Here is a 16,182-nt window from a genome sequence, read left to right on the forward strand (position 1 = left end):
CCCTGTCTATCCCTGTAACCCCACACATTGTTCATAGCCAATCCACCTAACCTGCACATTTTTGAACTGTGGGAGAAAACCAGGGCACCCAGAATAAATCCATGCAGAGAACTCAAAAACTCCACACAGTTACCCAAGGCTGGAATCGAACCTGGGTCCCCGATGCTGTGGGGCAGCAGTGCTAACCCCTGTGCCACCAATGTCTTTTTAACATTCATTTGTGGCTTTAGATAACTTCAGCTATTTCTGTACATTTAATCTTGCCATTGTTTTATATTTTATGAAAGTATTTTTGAGGCAACTTTCCCCATGTACCCTTATTCCTAAGACATCACCTTTCAAACCCATGACCGATCTGGAAGGACAAGGACAGCAGACACATGGGAACACCATCATCTGGAAGTTCTCTTCCAAGACAATCATCATCCTGACTTGGAAATAGATCACTGTTCCTTCACTGTCATTGAGTCAAAATCCTGGAACTCCCTCTCTAACAACACTGTGGACGTACCTACATCACATGGGTGTACCTATACCACATGGATTGCAGCAGTTCAAGAAGGCAGCTTTCCACTACCTTCTCAAAGCCAAGTACTGATGAGCAATAAATGTTATCTTGGCCAGCAATGCCCACATCCCATAAATGAATAAAAAATGTCACCTAGATTTCAGCTTAGCATATACTGTCCTGCTTATAAAAAGGACATAACAAGATTTTCTGACTATATATTTAAATAACCTTATTTTTTCTTTGCTATTACTTATTTCCATCAACAAGCACATTGCCATTTCTGAAACCTTTCTTTACATCTGAAGATTGAGCCCATTCTTACAGCAGGTACCAATTTGTCTACAGCAGTATCTCTCCCAACCATCCAAAATTTGATGATATGATGATCACAGTGGTGGGAATAGTATCCATCATTCATTTGCTATCTGAACATTTTAAAAAAGTATGGCGAATAGGACCATGTGGATAGTTCTTTCTGACAGCTGTGCAGTTACAATGACGGGCTGAGCGGCTTCCTCATTCTACAGTTCCCAAACAGGAAATCAGATATCATCTCTGGAATACTGCTACCAATTAAATCCAATAAATTACTTCCCAATATGTTGAATAAATAAGAAATTCTTGCTGCATCTACAACTATCTTTTTCCTGCCACCCTATCAATTGAATAAGGTAACACCGCCTCATTTCTGACCAATTATCATTGTCTCAGTATTAATCACAGCCTTTTGGTTTAAGGTATTGTATTTCTGCTTTAAATATAGGATAAATTAAGTGATTGACAAAACTTCTGGGATCTAAAGCAACCTCTATATTCCTAAAGAATGTGGCTTTACATTACCCGAGTCTTGATCCTTTCTAAAATATTTATCAGGTTGGGAAGCCTAAAGAGGTCGCAGCCCTGGTGCTGAGATTCTATAATAGAGGCCATTGCTTGAGTCGCTCCTCCTAGCAATAACACAAAGGAAGAAAGGACATGAATGGAAAGCAGAATACATTGTTCTTTCTGAGGGAATGCAGGCTTGAAGTGGTCTGATTTGGCCTCGCCTCCGTGCTAGGGTGAGAGATTTACCTGCAGAATGTGCTTCTCTCCCCCGGTGAGCTGGTGGCGCACTCCTGTACGCCACATCCTACTGCGATGGCGGCTGCCCCTTCAACAATTCCAGTAGCCAACTGCATCGCAATGCCAGGCGGCGCCTCTCCGGGTGGAGGCCGCTGTCAGGATCGGCTCACTCCTGAAGGAGCGGGCCCGTTTCCTGGATACAAACGGCCAGCAGCTTACACGCTAGCTCCTGGATTCCGTACCGCACAACTCCATTATATTTTCCCCCAGGAACTGCAACGTCCAAGTGTGAGGTTACACTGGCTGCAGATAGCAATTCAGCTGCAATTACGCTTTTCAGTGCGATGTCTGCTCTAATTCTGGTGCAACACAAATAAATCCTTTTTGTCTTATTTATATAGTTCGCTAACAAGCGTGGAACGCAAAATTGCAAAACATTATGCCGAATTATTCATTGCAATATTGTCCATTAGACTATAGTAAAACAAGGTTCTGGTAGCGAGTAGCGTGCAGGTGCAAAAGATTGTTGCTTCCATTAGAACTGGGCTGTAATTTATGTGCCAGAGGCGTGCAGATTCTACTCGGATCTTTAAAAGCCTATTTTGGCACTTTCCCTATGTTTCAGCCTAATTGAAGGGTCAAAGTTTATAATACAGGACAGCGCCATGTTAAGGGATAAGTGGGAATGGGAATAAATCAAATAGTGAATATGGCTAAGCTTGAGGAGAATTGGAAAAATAAGGATGTGCCGGGTTGCCGGGTTTAAGGTTCTAACAAAAAACAACCTGATGAACGTTAGTTTCAGAACCGCGAATAATGAGAAAAATCAACACGAGAGCGTTTATGTAAGAGTGTGTAGAAGAGAAGACAGCTTGGCGGACCAACGTCTATGGACTTTTAGAAATCAAGCTTGAGATCTCCTACCCAGGAATATTAAAGGCACACGAAAAGACTTTCCACTTTTTGGGTTGGAACAGTCTAAATTTCTTGAGATCCGTTTATCATAAATTGTGCTAACTCATAGCAAGTTTCCAATTCCCCCATCGCCCCTATACTCACTGACCTACATTGGTTCCCTATATCACAATGCTTGGTTTGTCAAATTCTCATGTAGATGTTCAAATACCTTTCTGGCTTTACCCCTCCCTCTGAGAACTCTGCCTTCCGCCAGCTTTGGCCTCCCTGTATCCCTACTTCCTTCACCTCTTCCATTGGTGACTGCCCTTCAATCATCTGGACCCTAACCTCTGAAATTCCTTTTCCCCTCCACCTCTTTCTTATCTGATGAAGGAGCAGCGCTCCGAAAGCCCGTAACTCCAAATAAACCTGTTGGACTTTAACCTGGTGTTGTGAGACTTCTTACTATGCCCATCCCAGTCCAACGCTGGCACCTCCACATCACCTCTTTCTTCTCCTCCAAGAAACTGCTAAAACATACTGAGCAAGCTTTTAGCCATCTGACCTAATGTCTTCCCTTTTGGCTGGCTGTCAATTTAAGTCTGACTACTCTTGGGGAAGTGCTTTGGTATGTTTTACTACATTGAAAGCGCTACATAAATGCAAATTAACAGTGAGCCTGTGTCCAAGCGGCATCAACAGTATATTTCAAGTTTTGTACCTATTAGTAGTATAGAACCAAAGCGTTTTCAGATAGATTTCAAGTGAATTGATACAATTAAACTCCAACCAAATAACAGACTTGGTGCAAGTTATGAAAGGTCATAGACATGATTGTTAACTTTCCTTCACTCTCCCGAGATGCTGCTGGACCCGCCGGGTATTTCTATCAGTTTCCGTTTTTATTTCAGATTTCCATCATCCGCGGCATTTTGCTTTGTATTAGTACACGTGATGTTTGGTGGTAGTGTTAATTAAATTAAGTTTTTGCTAGAGTTTTAATTTCCAGCGTATTTTATAATTCATGTGATTAGTGATTTAACAGGATTATACACTATAATTTTAAAAATCAGCCGTGCTACTGGAATCGTTTTCACGAACTAATGATTTAATAAAAAATTAATAGTTCGCGAACATTAAAGTCAAGTCTATGTTAAGCAGTATTTCAAATCGCAAATGTGACATTTCAGCTGACTAAACCTAACCCTGAAACAAAGCTATCGTTTCCGCTAACTGTCGCCAAGAAACTAAGGTGATGTTCCGCACCCAATAATTTTCCCCAATATGCCTAACAGATTCGAGACGGTGACCTAGTATTATAAACTTGGATTCACTAAAAATTCGGAACATGTAATATCTTATGTACACGCATTTATGCAAAATAGTGAGAAAGGAATGTATGAGCGGAATATGATATTCAATTGTTTACTTGCTTGTTGTCCATTCTAAAACAACAATTTACAAATCCCTACAACTTTTTAAATGTTCAAGACTGATCGAACAGTTGACATCAAATATTGTTTTCCCACCAGTCTTACCATACCATCTGCAATCAGTTCTCTTCGATATATTTGAGATGCAAATCTCAGATTTCTGAAGATATTTGGCTTGTTTTCTAAACTTGCACCATTATATTTTGTGATTAACAACTCAATGGTAATTTAACAACTTATTAGCATTCAATTCGTCAGGGTAGCAATCTGGTAAACAGATCGACCCCAGTAGTATAAACATTTCTTATACATGTACATATGGACCTAATTTGATCTATTATAATTACGTTCACGTATTTTTGCTTTACTCGCTTTTAGATTAATTCAAACGTTTCCAAGGCATTTTTCCCACTGACAATCTGATAACGGTAACTTCTTTAACGGGGGTTAAACATTAAATAAATGTCTCTAAATTAATGTTCCTGTGTAATATTTTCAGCTTTGATCTACTCTGCATTCAAAATAGAATCGATCCCCATTCTGATGTTGCTCCCAACTTGTCTAACATTGTTGTAAAGATTATAAGTAGGACAACTTTAAAGTTGAAATGCGGGGTAAGCCTTCAAACCAACATCAGTCTAGCAATTCGTTGCATTCGATTTTATCTAGCTGGAGAAGTTTCCGACGTGCAAATGTCTAAAGTTGGATGGGACCGTTAATAATCTCCATTGTGAGAAGTCGAATTTCTCACACATTCATTTCTGCGGTGTATGGTTTTCCATAACTGCACCACACCCTAACCAAAACCACCAGGGCTACCTTACAGGTAACTGTACTTTCCAAGTTATGCAATCATGGAACACTAGCCTTCTTGGAGTTTTGCATTCACCTTCCGTGGTCTTGTATGGATTTTCTTTTGTGAAATTACAACAACTCGATGCTTCCGTAAGCCCCCTTTAAACTATTTGTTCCATTACCTAGTTATCATCGCGTCATTGCGTAACCTTTTGGTCTAGCATTTGCTTACATTTCGTAATGCGCATTAAACCATTCTCAGCTTATGTTCTCCCCTGTTGTACCATTTTCTTCTCCACATCATCTTTATTAATATGAAATATTAATAATATGAGCACATTAAAGTAAAACATTTTAGCATATAATTAGCAGACAAATTTATTTGCTATTGAACACAGCTACCTTTATTTAAACTTAATCAAGGTAGACTATTGCAGGTCCACAGTGAGACTATTTGATACTTATTGCAAACTGATATTGGTCAAAGACAAATTCTCAATTGAATGACTGTATGCATATAGGTACATTTGGCAAATTTAGGTTCTAGTACATGTAATGAATTTTTGCAACATGATAATAACTCACCACCCTTTTTACTGGGTAGCATCAATAAAGTGTGTTTGGCTAGGTATAGCATAAATTAATTGCAACTTAGAGTATGTTTAACTGAATATTTGGAAGCTTACAAGAGGAAATTATCGAGGATGGTGGAAATCTGAAATAATAAAAGAACATACTGGAAATACTCAACAAGTTTTGTAGCATCCATTGAAAGGGAAGCATAATTAATGCTTTAGGTCAATGACCTTTCATCCAAAGTCAATAGTTTCTATTGTATTATGGGTTAAAATATTTCTCTACCTTCTGAGTTGGCGAACTGAAGGAGCTTGATTTTAACTTAAAACATCAGCTTTATCTTTCACAAGCTTGAAGAAATATGATTTTGTTATTTCCATTGCTGTGGAAAATAATGTTTCTCTTATAAATGGTCTTCATGAAAATGGTCCATTGGCTAAGGATTTACACTGCAAACATACTTCTGATAAACTCTTCAGGTTATTAGCAGTTTCTCTAGTTACATCTTGCACATCTTTGCTTAGTTTTTCTACTTTTTCCCCGTATACCCTTTCTGAATTCACCTTGACCATGAGATACATACTCCTTTGACCCTTTTCTCACCAAACTGCCAACCATCCAACATGGCCTCATGATATCATTAACAGGTACAGCTCACCTTCCCCTTCAAGTCAGCCATCATCACCCCTCACCCCCTCACCTCAAAAACATAATGAACCTACTTTTCTTGTGAACTATTACTCCAGCTCCAACCTTACTTCCTCTCCAAAGTTCTTGAGCATATACTGTCACCAACCAAATGCTTGTCCACCAAGCCTGGAATTTCAGGGGTGATTTTCCCAAACAGAAACAAAGTGCCCAATGTGCAGGAAAACAGGAGATTTTATCACCTGTTTTTTGGGCGTACTTAGTTGAGTGAGTTTCCAGCACTCTGTGCTTCACAGAGTCTGCTGGGAAATTCAAGCCGGAAAGGGGGGGACGGGACCTAAGCCTGCCTGAGAGGCCGGCAGCATAGTGCTGAGTGGGCCACTGCGCATGCACCGATCTGTCAGTAGGAAGATCGACGCATGCACACTGCCCTCCCCAATCACCGGCCTCCCGATCCCCTCCCCGACATCCCCCCATGGTCAGCACTGACCAACTCCCCCTCCCCATGGCTTCCCTCCATCCCCCATGGATCCCTAATGCAGAGTGCACAGTGGTCCCCCACCACCATCAACACCGATCGACCCCCGCCTCCTCCAGCAGGTCCTGCCACCTCAGGCCCCATCTCTTGACTGTCCGGTGCCTGGTGGGCAGTGCCAGGGTGCCCAATGGGCAGTGCCAGGGTGCCAGGCTGGCGCTGCCCAAGGTGCACTCCCCCTTACCCTGACTTCCCAGGGGTCTCAATGGCCTCTGTCTCCACCAGTGAGTTCATTGTGCCTGGTCCTCATTGATGAGGACCAGCTTTAATCCCTGCTGGTGGGGACCTCTCCCAGCAGAGGGGAAACATTACCGAGCCCAGAGAACACCAACCCGGGTTCACCAATGACATTGAGCTTTCCATATGGTAATCAGCTTCACACTGATTGCATTTAAAAACATGGCCTGGGAAAGAATCCCAGTACAGGCCCCTTGCTGACATTTCTTGGCCCTCGAACAGCGCAGTGGGCCGAGAAAATCGCGCCCGAATGTTTGAATCCCTTCAACAAAGTTTCCACTCCTGTTACAGTATTGAAATAATCCTTTTCAAAGTCATAAATTCCATCCTATGTGACTGTGACCATGGTAAAGAATCTTGACTTGTCTTTCTTTCCATGGTCTGCAGTAATTGACACAATTGACCACACCATCCTCCTCTTTCATCCAGCTAGGTGCGACTGTCCTTGTCTGGTTCCATTCTTAAATATCTAGTCATAGCCAGTTAATCAGCTGCTATGGCTCCACCTCCCACTCCCCACTGTTACCTCTGGCAACCCCAAGGATCTTTCCTTGCTACCTTCCTATTTCTCATTTACATGCTACTATTTGCAACATCATCCAAAAACACTATGTTAGGTTCCATCCGCAATCTATTGACATCCAGTTCCTCCACATTCGAGCTTGCTTGAACCTTCCATTTTCTCTACTTGTCCAACTTGTCTAACATCCTGTATTGGATGAGTAGAAAGTTCCTCTGACTAAATATTTGGAAAACCAAACCATTGTGTTTAGTTCCCACCACTAATTGTGTTCCTTATCTACTAGTTCTATTCATATTCCTGGCAACTATCTGAAGCTAAATTGGAATATTCACAAATTTGATGTTGTATTGTCCCCAAGATAAGCATAGGACTCCATTCATGCTTCAGCACCAAGGCCACCAACTTCTATCTTCATAATGTGGGCCAACTCTGCCCCACGTCAACCCTTGACTCAATTCCTTTTTTAGCTCTAGAACTGATAATTTCAATTCTTTTCCGGCTGACCTCCCATCTTTCATCCTCCATAAACTCATCCAAAACTTTGTCGCCTGTATCCTAACTTACACCAAGACTTGCTCACCCACCCTTCTATATTTCCTGCTCTACATGTGCCCCGAGTCCAACAATTTCTCAATCTGAAAATTCTTCTCCTTGTTTTCAAATTCCTCCATGCCTGTCCCTCTCTCTGTAACCTCCTCCAGCCCAAAAACTCTTTAATATCTACGTTCCTCCAATTCAGGGTGGTTAGCACAGGGGGTGAGTAATTGTCCAGTTACCTGGGGTTACATTTTATTTTAATTTTTTATTCATTCATGGGACATGGGCATCACTGTCTGGCCAGCATTTATTGCCCATCCCTAGTTGTCCTTGTTAGAGGGCAGTTGAGCGTCAACCACATTGCTGTGGCTCTGGATTCACATGCAAGCCAGACCAGGTAAGGATGGCAGGTTTCCCTCCCTAAAGGATATTAGTGAACAAGGTAGGTTTTTCCGACAATTGACAATGGCTTCATGGTCATCAGTAGATTCTTAATTCCAGATGTTTTTTATTGAATTCAAATTCCACCATTTGCCATGGCGGGATTCGAACCTGGGTCCCCAGAACATTAGCTGAGTTTCTGGATTAATTGTCTAGCGATAATACCACTAGGCCATCACCTTCCCCATGCAGGGAAATACTAGGCATCTCATTCTGTGAGTGCCAGGTCCTTCAATCAGAGGGCTGAGTGGCTCTAGTGCCTCCCTGTCCACCTTGGTAACCTGTGAATTCCGCTGTTCAAACCCAGGGATTGTGGTTAAACTGATTGTCAGGAGATTGGGGTGTTTTAATAGGACTCTGGCCTCTTGGGGATTGAGGTTTAGTGTCCAACTTGGGCACTGGCACCACAGTGTTCCAGTTACTGTTGTTAGTGCAATGAGTTGGTACAGCCGCAGATGGACAATCTGCTCCTAAATTTAGTCAAGCCTTTCTGGGCCCAGGTGATGGGAAGACCACCTCCCATTGGGGACCCCCTTTGCATCCATACTAGATAGAGCTACAGTATGGAGCCTGGTGGGTGGTTATGAATCATTTTAATTGTGGTGGGCAGCCCTGCCAAGTTGCCTCACGGTTCTTCAAGATGGGTGGAAATGGGATCCAAGCTGGTTGGAATCTCTCTGCTGGTTAGTTGGATGAAAGGCTGCATGTCATTAGAACATTATTGACCTCTGGCAGATTGCCAGCCCTCACTGAAACTCTCTGTGGCTTTTCAACTAAGTGAGGCATCACTCTCACTCTTTTTAGGCCAATTTCAGAACATTCCTGGTCCTCACTTAAAGCTGCCTGCCAACCCAATCATTGCTTTCTAACCGGGGCCATTGGCTTGGGAGTGGTCACTTTCCTAGCTTGTTCCCTGTCCCCGGGACACCTCTTCCCCCAAGTGGAGGTGTAGCTCCAGTTACATAGATCTTACATACCAATCTGCTTCAACTCTTACCCACCAATTTGCTTCAACTCTTTGAGCTCGAGGTAGGTTTGCATGGGGATCTTGCTAGTGTTCTGAATTGCTGGTGATATGCCTGCAGGACTAACTTGTAGGCATGCAGGATGGCAGTCTTGGTCTCCTCATAATTCATGGACTCATCAGGAGTCAGCATGGCGTAGATCTCTTGGGCTCTCCCACTCAGTTGACCTTGTTGACTTCTGTCCACTTTACTGGGTAACTTCAACTGTACCTCCCTAGCTCTGTGCCAGAGGTGTGAAAGTTTCACCATTCAGATCTCAATGCCTGACCAACATCTGCACATCAAAAGTTGTCATTTTCTTAATGTTAGGCGAAAGGAAAATTACTGTGGTAAGTTACTTGTGTTTTAAAATTAATTTCAGCCCCTTTGGTTTCCAGTTGGCTCTTTTATATCAGAATTAGATCATGTCATGCTTGGATTAGTTACATTCAAATAGATGATCCTGGCTTTGAGCTCCCAATTTCTGTTATGGACAGGAGGGGTAAGGGGTTAATTTAAACAGCACTAATGTCTCCTTTCACCACCGGTCCATAAACCGCAAGATGTTTTGATTTATTTCCCTCTTCATAAGCAATGCTAGTGCAATAGAGAGCATTTTCTCTAATTGTATGTTATAACCCCAAAGCAAACTTGAGATAGGATGAACTCAAAGAGTTAGTTTATTTGCACACACTCAAAATACTAAACAATATAATTACATTATAGTCATATGGTAAAGAGAGGGAGAGAAAAAAGAAAGATTTATGGTACAAAGACCACACAGAAAATAAATGTTATTTTACATGGGTTCCAGGGTCCAGTATCAAAGTCCAGTGAGGTATCTCTTCATGGAGGCTGAAAACTGATGTCAGACAATTAATTCACTTTTCCAATGGTGTTGACTTCATACAATGAGATAGGCTTGCAGAGATGAATCATTCTTGTTGGCAATGGTACAGACTTCCATCAGAAACAGGATAGATGGGATCAGGTGTCCAACCTGGGCTAGACCTTCTTCAGCATGGCCTTGAGTCAGATGTTGAACAACAGACTGAGACTTTGCAGTTCAGTAAGGCAATATTACTGGTATCACAAGCCAGAGACCCATGTCACATAATTCCCAGATCTCCACACTGTCTTTAACAAAGGATGTGTATCTCTCTTTTGCGTCCCAAGATTGTTAAATGTTTCAACCATTAAGAATTGGAAAGGAAGGTGTGGCACCCTTTGCCTGAGTAGTTGAGCAGACAGGGTTATGAAATGTAGATGGCTTTTGTATAGCTGTCTTTCATTTGGCCTGTGCAGTCCCCATTATGTTCACTTGTAGCTCCTCAGAGATAATAAGTGGATAAAATCATCAGTTAGCCCAACTACGGCTAGTTTTGTGGCAGCTGAAGAGTTCGTGAAGGCTGTACACAGATGGTGATATACGTAAAGAGTATGGGAGCAATTCTCCCACCCAGTCTGAAACTGTAAAGGGGCTTTTTTTGTTCTGGGATCACAAGCAGACACTTTTCTTAGCCATTTTAAGGATCTTTGTTCAGTTTTTAAAATGTTAGAAATAGCCATGAGGATATCTATATACATTTTATAAAAATATACTCCGGAATTTTATTGTCCTGCCTGCCTCGGGAATCAGAGTGTGAGAGGGGCGGACCATGGAAAGGTCCATTGACCTCAGGTGGGATTTTCTGGTTTTGGGACAAGCAAAGCTGGAAAATCCCACCCATGATGTGAGGTCTCAGTTCCTCATAAGATGTTTGAAAGAAAGTGGTGGAGAAGGAACTAAAGAACATTAAGGCAGATAAATCTAGGAACACATTTGCTAAGTGGATAAAATCATCAGTTAGCCCAACTACTGCTAGTTTTGTGGCAGCTGAAGAGATTGTGAAGGCTGTTCACAGATGGTGATATACGTAAAGAGTATGGGGATGATTCTCCCACACAGCCGTGATAATTTTCTAGTGCAGCGTGGTGGGAGAATCTCGTGGCTGGACACGCGTGGGATTTGCGCATGCATTTCTGCCACGTCCGCATCTCCCAGCGCTGCGTTTCTGATGCCGTCAGATCTACGCTTGAAACCGGTGGGAAGACCGGGTAAGTAATTTGAATCTTATTGTAATGTAATTTAAATGTAATTAGCAGGCCTGGGACTGAATTTTCTGGGCCCGCTAGCATCTCCCACCCCGCCAGAGTGTTTCACTCCAGCAGGGATAACACAAGCTTCCCACTTTCAGGGAGCAGGTGGCCTGACACCACTGGAGTGAAGGGAGGGCAATTGGGGCTCCCCAGCGGGTCGGGCACAAGAGGGTGGTGCCCCCATGCATGGGCACCCTGGCAGTGTCAGCCTGCACATCCAGACACTGCCCAAGGGGCAAAATGCCCATGGGGCACCTTAGCATTTTCCATTGGGCATGGGGCAGTGCCAAGGGGTGGGTTTGGGGCCTAGGGGGCGATCGTTGGGGGGGAGGTCCTGCTGCCACTCTGCATTGGCATCAATTGGGGCAGGAGGGAGACCAGCGATTGGGATGAGCTCGGGGAGTTTCTGCCTCCAGGGGGTGGTTGGCACTGCCGGGGTAGTCAGCCGATAAGGGGGGGTTGGCACTGCGGGGGAGAGAGGATCGGCACTGCCAGGGGGTGGGATGGGGGGATATCTTCAGGGGGGTGCGGGGGCTGGAGATCATAGAAATCATAGAAATCATAGAAACCCTACAGTGCAGAAGGAGGCCATTCGGCCCATCGAGTCTGCACCGACCACAATCCCACCCAGGCCCTGCCCCCACATATTTACCCACTAATCCCTCTAACCTACGCATCTCAGGACTCTAAGGGGCAATTTTTAACCTGGCCAATCAACCTAACCCGCACATCTTTGGACTGTGGGAGGAAACCGGAGCACCCGGAGGAAACCCACGCAGACACGAGGAGAATGTGCAAACTCCACACAGACAGTGACCTGAGCCGGGAACCGAACCCGGGACCCTGGAGCTGTGAAGCAGCAGTGCTAACCACTGTGCTACCGTGCCGCCCAGGGGCAGGCTGGGTCAAGTGGGGTCAAGGCTGACTTGGGAATGGTCGGAGGGAGCCACAATCGGGCTGTGAGGAGGATGGGGAGCAGCATTGTGGGGATTCCGGGCTGGCCAGCAATCAAGTTGGCTAGCAAACGGGAGGCTGACAGTTCAGGGCCATTCTGCATGTGCAGAGGTTGCTGGTTTCAGCCTCCCAGTGGGAATAGGCCCCGCCCCCTGAAATATAATGATGTTGGTGGCCTCTGCATTGCACAGAGTGTGGGAGATTCTAGTATGAACTCCCACTGAAAAAAACAGCGTGAATTACTCCAGTTTTCCCGCAAATTCAACACTTAGAATTTTTTTGGGGAGAATTCCAGCCTATATCTGGGTTTCAAGCAGCTGTATGGTGATTTTAAAAACAAAGGTGCAATTAATCAAAAAAATTGAAACCATGCCTTTGTCTGTGAAGACCGCAAGGGACAGAACAATGAAAATGGCCACAGATTTCATCAGCCAGTAGTTTGAGATTAGAAATTCAGCTCCAGGCTCCTCTATTGCTTGTGATAAATCATATGATACTGATGTAGTTGCACAGGTTACTCTTCTCTACAGGTATGTGAATTCCAAAGCACTCCATGAGCAGCTCATTGACTTAACATGCCTCTCAAAAACAAAGGGAGAAGAAATTTTCTCAGCTATTGACAATCGAAAGAGAAAAGGAATATGTACCACCAATATAATCTCAGTCCCTGCTGATGGGTGCCGAATATGAGAGAGACAAACTAGGATCTGTTGTAAAAATGCTGGATCACAAGAAGTGCTCCGTACCTAATTTTCCTCCTGAATTCACGGAAATGATGTCACTGGTTATAAAGATAGGTAAAAAAATAAAGGCAAAAGTTCATTCAGTTCTGTGAACCTCTTATCACTATGTGGAGGTTCTCCACAACAAGGTACGTTTTCTTGAGTGCTTTCAACCTGCTTGGAAGAAGTGAAGGAGTTCTTGCAAGAAAAGGGCTGTGACAATGCAGAATTTACAGTGCTGCTGACGTTTTGTTTAATGACAGAGATCACAGCACACTAAATGTCCTCAATAGAAAAATACGAGGAAAGGAAAACAAGGCTCTCACTTTTGGAAAAAGTAATCTCTTTTGAATGCAATGTGCCCCTTGGGCAGTGCCAGTTTGCCCCTCGGGCAGTGCCAGACCACCGGGGGGGTGGGGGAGATACTTGCAGGTCTGGAGAATAGCAATTTCCCTGACATTTCCACATGACAATCAGCCCATGCTAATATCCAGCAAGGAGCTGATGATGCCAAAAAAATTACCTTGGGAGACACATGGCGGCGATGGCGCCCAGTGTGAATCCCACGAAATTGCTGCCACGATGTCTCCTGGCCCGCTGCACTACTAGAACAGTGCAGCGGGCTGGGAGAATCACCCCCGTCCTCTTTAGTTGATATTAATACAGGTGTGTTTATCTGTAAAATAATATTCAGTAGAAATCCATAAATGCACCTATTTTATTTTTCATTATTATTGGCACTTGAGTAATAGAGTTGCAATTCTTAAGGTATTGAATTTTTGACTCGATTTTTAAAAATGATTAATCTTGTAACTGAGGTTACAGATCTCTGGCCTAGCTTCTAAGTTATGGAATTCCCCCATTAAATCCCTCCACATCTCTAATCCTTTTTCTTTAAAGATGCTGTTTAAAACCTACATCTTTGACCAATATTTTGGTCATCTATCCTCATATTTCCTCATGTGGTACTATAACAAATTTTGTTTGATAATATTCCTGTGAAGCAGCCTGAGATATTATTATATGTTAAAGGTGCTATTTAAATGCAAGTTGTTATTGGTTATATATTTATGAATGAAACTCTGTCCACATTGTGCTGAAGCAATTGAATTGTATAAATTATTTTAATCTTGTCTATGCAGTCATTTTTAAAATACTTGCAGCTCATGTATGGTTAAAATTTCTTCATTGCACAAGTTGAACAATGGCTTTTATGCCTCCACTTATGAACCAACCTCAACACTGCTGTATCCATTATCACGGTCACAACTCATTTCAGAAGCGATCCAGCAAAATATCATATCCTCAGCAAGGGGAGAACCATCTCCAGCCAACAAGAACAAGTACATGTCACTCAGAAAATGTATCCTGCAACAGCCATTAAAGAACCTATCTATGTACCAGCTCTACACTTGCCCTGACAATACCTGCAAGTTTGGTAACTTCCAAACACTTAAGACATGGTAGCATTATCTAATATCATACAGCTCGGGCATATGTAGTTTGTAGAGCAAAATACATCTGCTTTCCACAATGATGCTCAACACGTCTTCACCCTGCCCTGGTGATGCTGTTGAGTTCTCTGGAGTTTTTTTGAAAAACTTTTCACTGGTATTCAGAGGTCAACCTCCAATTGTTCTGTATTTGAGATAGTGTTTTATTCATTTCAAGGAGGATTCCTCAAATGTTGGGTCCTCTCCAAGGTCACCGAAAGTACTTTGTCAATCTATGAATACTGTAATTTTGATTTATTGTTCTGAAATGCTTTAATGATGGATTGTTGCAACACAGGAAATAATTAAGTGGCAATTTAGGCATTATGCAAGCATAATTGTAATTTAATTCCTTTATTATTTCACATTGTCATAATGGTTACACTTATATGAAAGGTGGTATGGTGGCACAGTGGTTTGCACTGTTGCCTCACAGCGCCAGAGACCTGGGTTTAATTCTGGCCTTGGGTGACTGTGTGGAGTTTGCATCTTCTCTCTGTGTCTGTGTGGGTTTCCTCTGGGTGTTCTGGTTTCCACCCACAGTCCAAAGATTTGAGGTTAGGTTGGCCATACTAAATTGTCCCTTCGTGTCCCAAGATGTATGAGTTAGGGAAATTAGTGGGGCAAATATGTGGGGTTACGGGGATAGGGCCTGGGTAGGACGCTCTGTCAGAGATTTGATGCAGGTTAGATTGGCCATATGGCCTCCTTCTGCACTGTAGCTATTCCATGATTCTAGAATAATTTTACAAGATGCAATTCATTTTCCTATATTAATTTTTCAAGTTGCAGCTTATTTTCTATTTCTCTTAGCTATTTTTCTAATATCTTGACGTCCATATTGCAATCCTAATTTACATGAAAATTAGCTCTTTCAACATTGGCTCTGAAACTAACAGTTAATGAAATATGTGATCCTATTTTATTCTGAGGGCCTTGCTGTAGTTAATTTATGTGAAGGATTTTGGACATGTGTCAATAATCAAATTTATTGCCTCCATGTAAATAGTGCACTGGTGCCCATATGTGCATTTAGAATCATGTAACAAATAGCGTGATGCAAAAGATATCTATTGCAAATATTGAGCACACTAGTCATGCATGGAGGTCATCTATATTTGTGCACAATGTTTCTGTATCAATTGATATGATAAATAATCTCATCATAACTAATACATTCTAACAGAAACAGAAGGCTGATTGAGATTCTTACAGTTCATGGTGTTAAGTTATGGTCCAAATGTAACTTTTCATTTGAGCAGAGCATGTCATGTAACTATTCAGAAATTCTTACGAATGTTAATCAAACTTTCCACACCACCAATAATTGGCTCATTTGTTGCTGTAAGGCTGTGTTTGATTTAAATTGGAATTTTCAAACCTCGTTGCCTAAACTGTCTGATCTGTCATTGTATGCTGGCAAATTGGTATTAAAATTACTTCAGTTGGCCAACTTTATCCATAATTATAAGCTCTGGATATGTTAACTATGGGTGTTACCTCTTTTACCTTTGGGCTCAAAATTCAACAAAAAATCATTTATAAGTTATTTATCTGTCATGCCCACAAAATATGGATTAAAGGAGTATAAATTTGAAATCAACCCTATGGGGATGATCTTACCAAAGAAATCTGAAGTTGCGAACAAGAGTGAAAACGGGAGAGTTTCAGATCC

At 42.5% G+C, this 16,182-nt stretch overlaps 1 protein-coding gene across 4 annotated transcripts in view; it reads right to left on the bottom strand.

The window, feature by feature from the left end:
* The window catches only part of LOC144503877 (zinc finger protein Helios-like), a 124,034-nt gene extending 122,373 nt beyond the window's left edge, over positions 1-1,661 (bottom strand). For all 4 annotated transcript variants that reach the window (XM_078228897.1, XM_078228896.1, XM_078228893.1 and 1 more), the window contains exon 1: positions 1,583-1,661. In XM_078228897.1, the coding sequence (XP_078085023.1) occupies positions 1,583-1,639 (57 nt within the window). In that variant the 5' untranslated portion in view covers positions 1,640-1,661. The remainder of the gene's footprint in view (positions 1-1,582) is intronic.
* Positions 1,662-16,182: the final 14,521 nt, after the last annotated feature.

The sequence above is a fragment of the Mustelus asterias genome, chromosome 14, assembly GCF_964213995.1.
Source record: "Mustelus asterias chromosome 14, sMusAst1.hap1.1, whole genome shotgun sequence".
Taxonomy (NCBI): domain Eukaryota; kingdom Metazoa; phylum Chordata; class Chondrichthyes; order Carcharhiniformes; family Triakidae; genus Mustelus; species Mustelus asterias.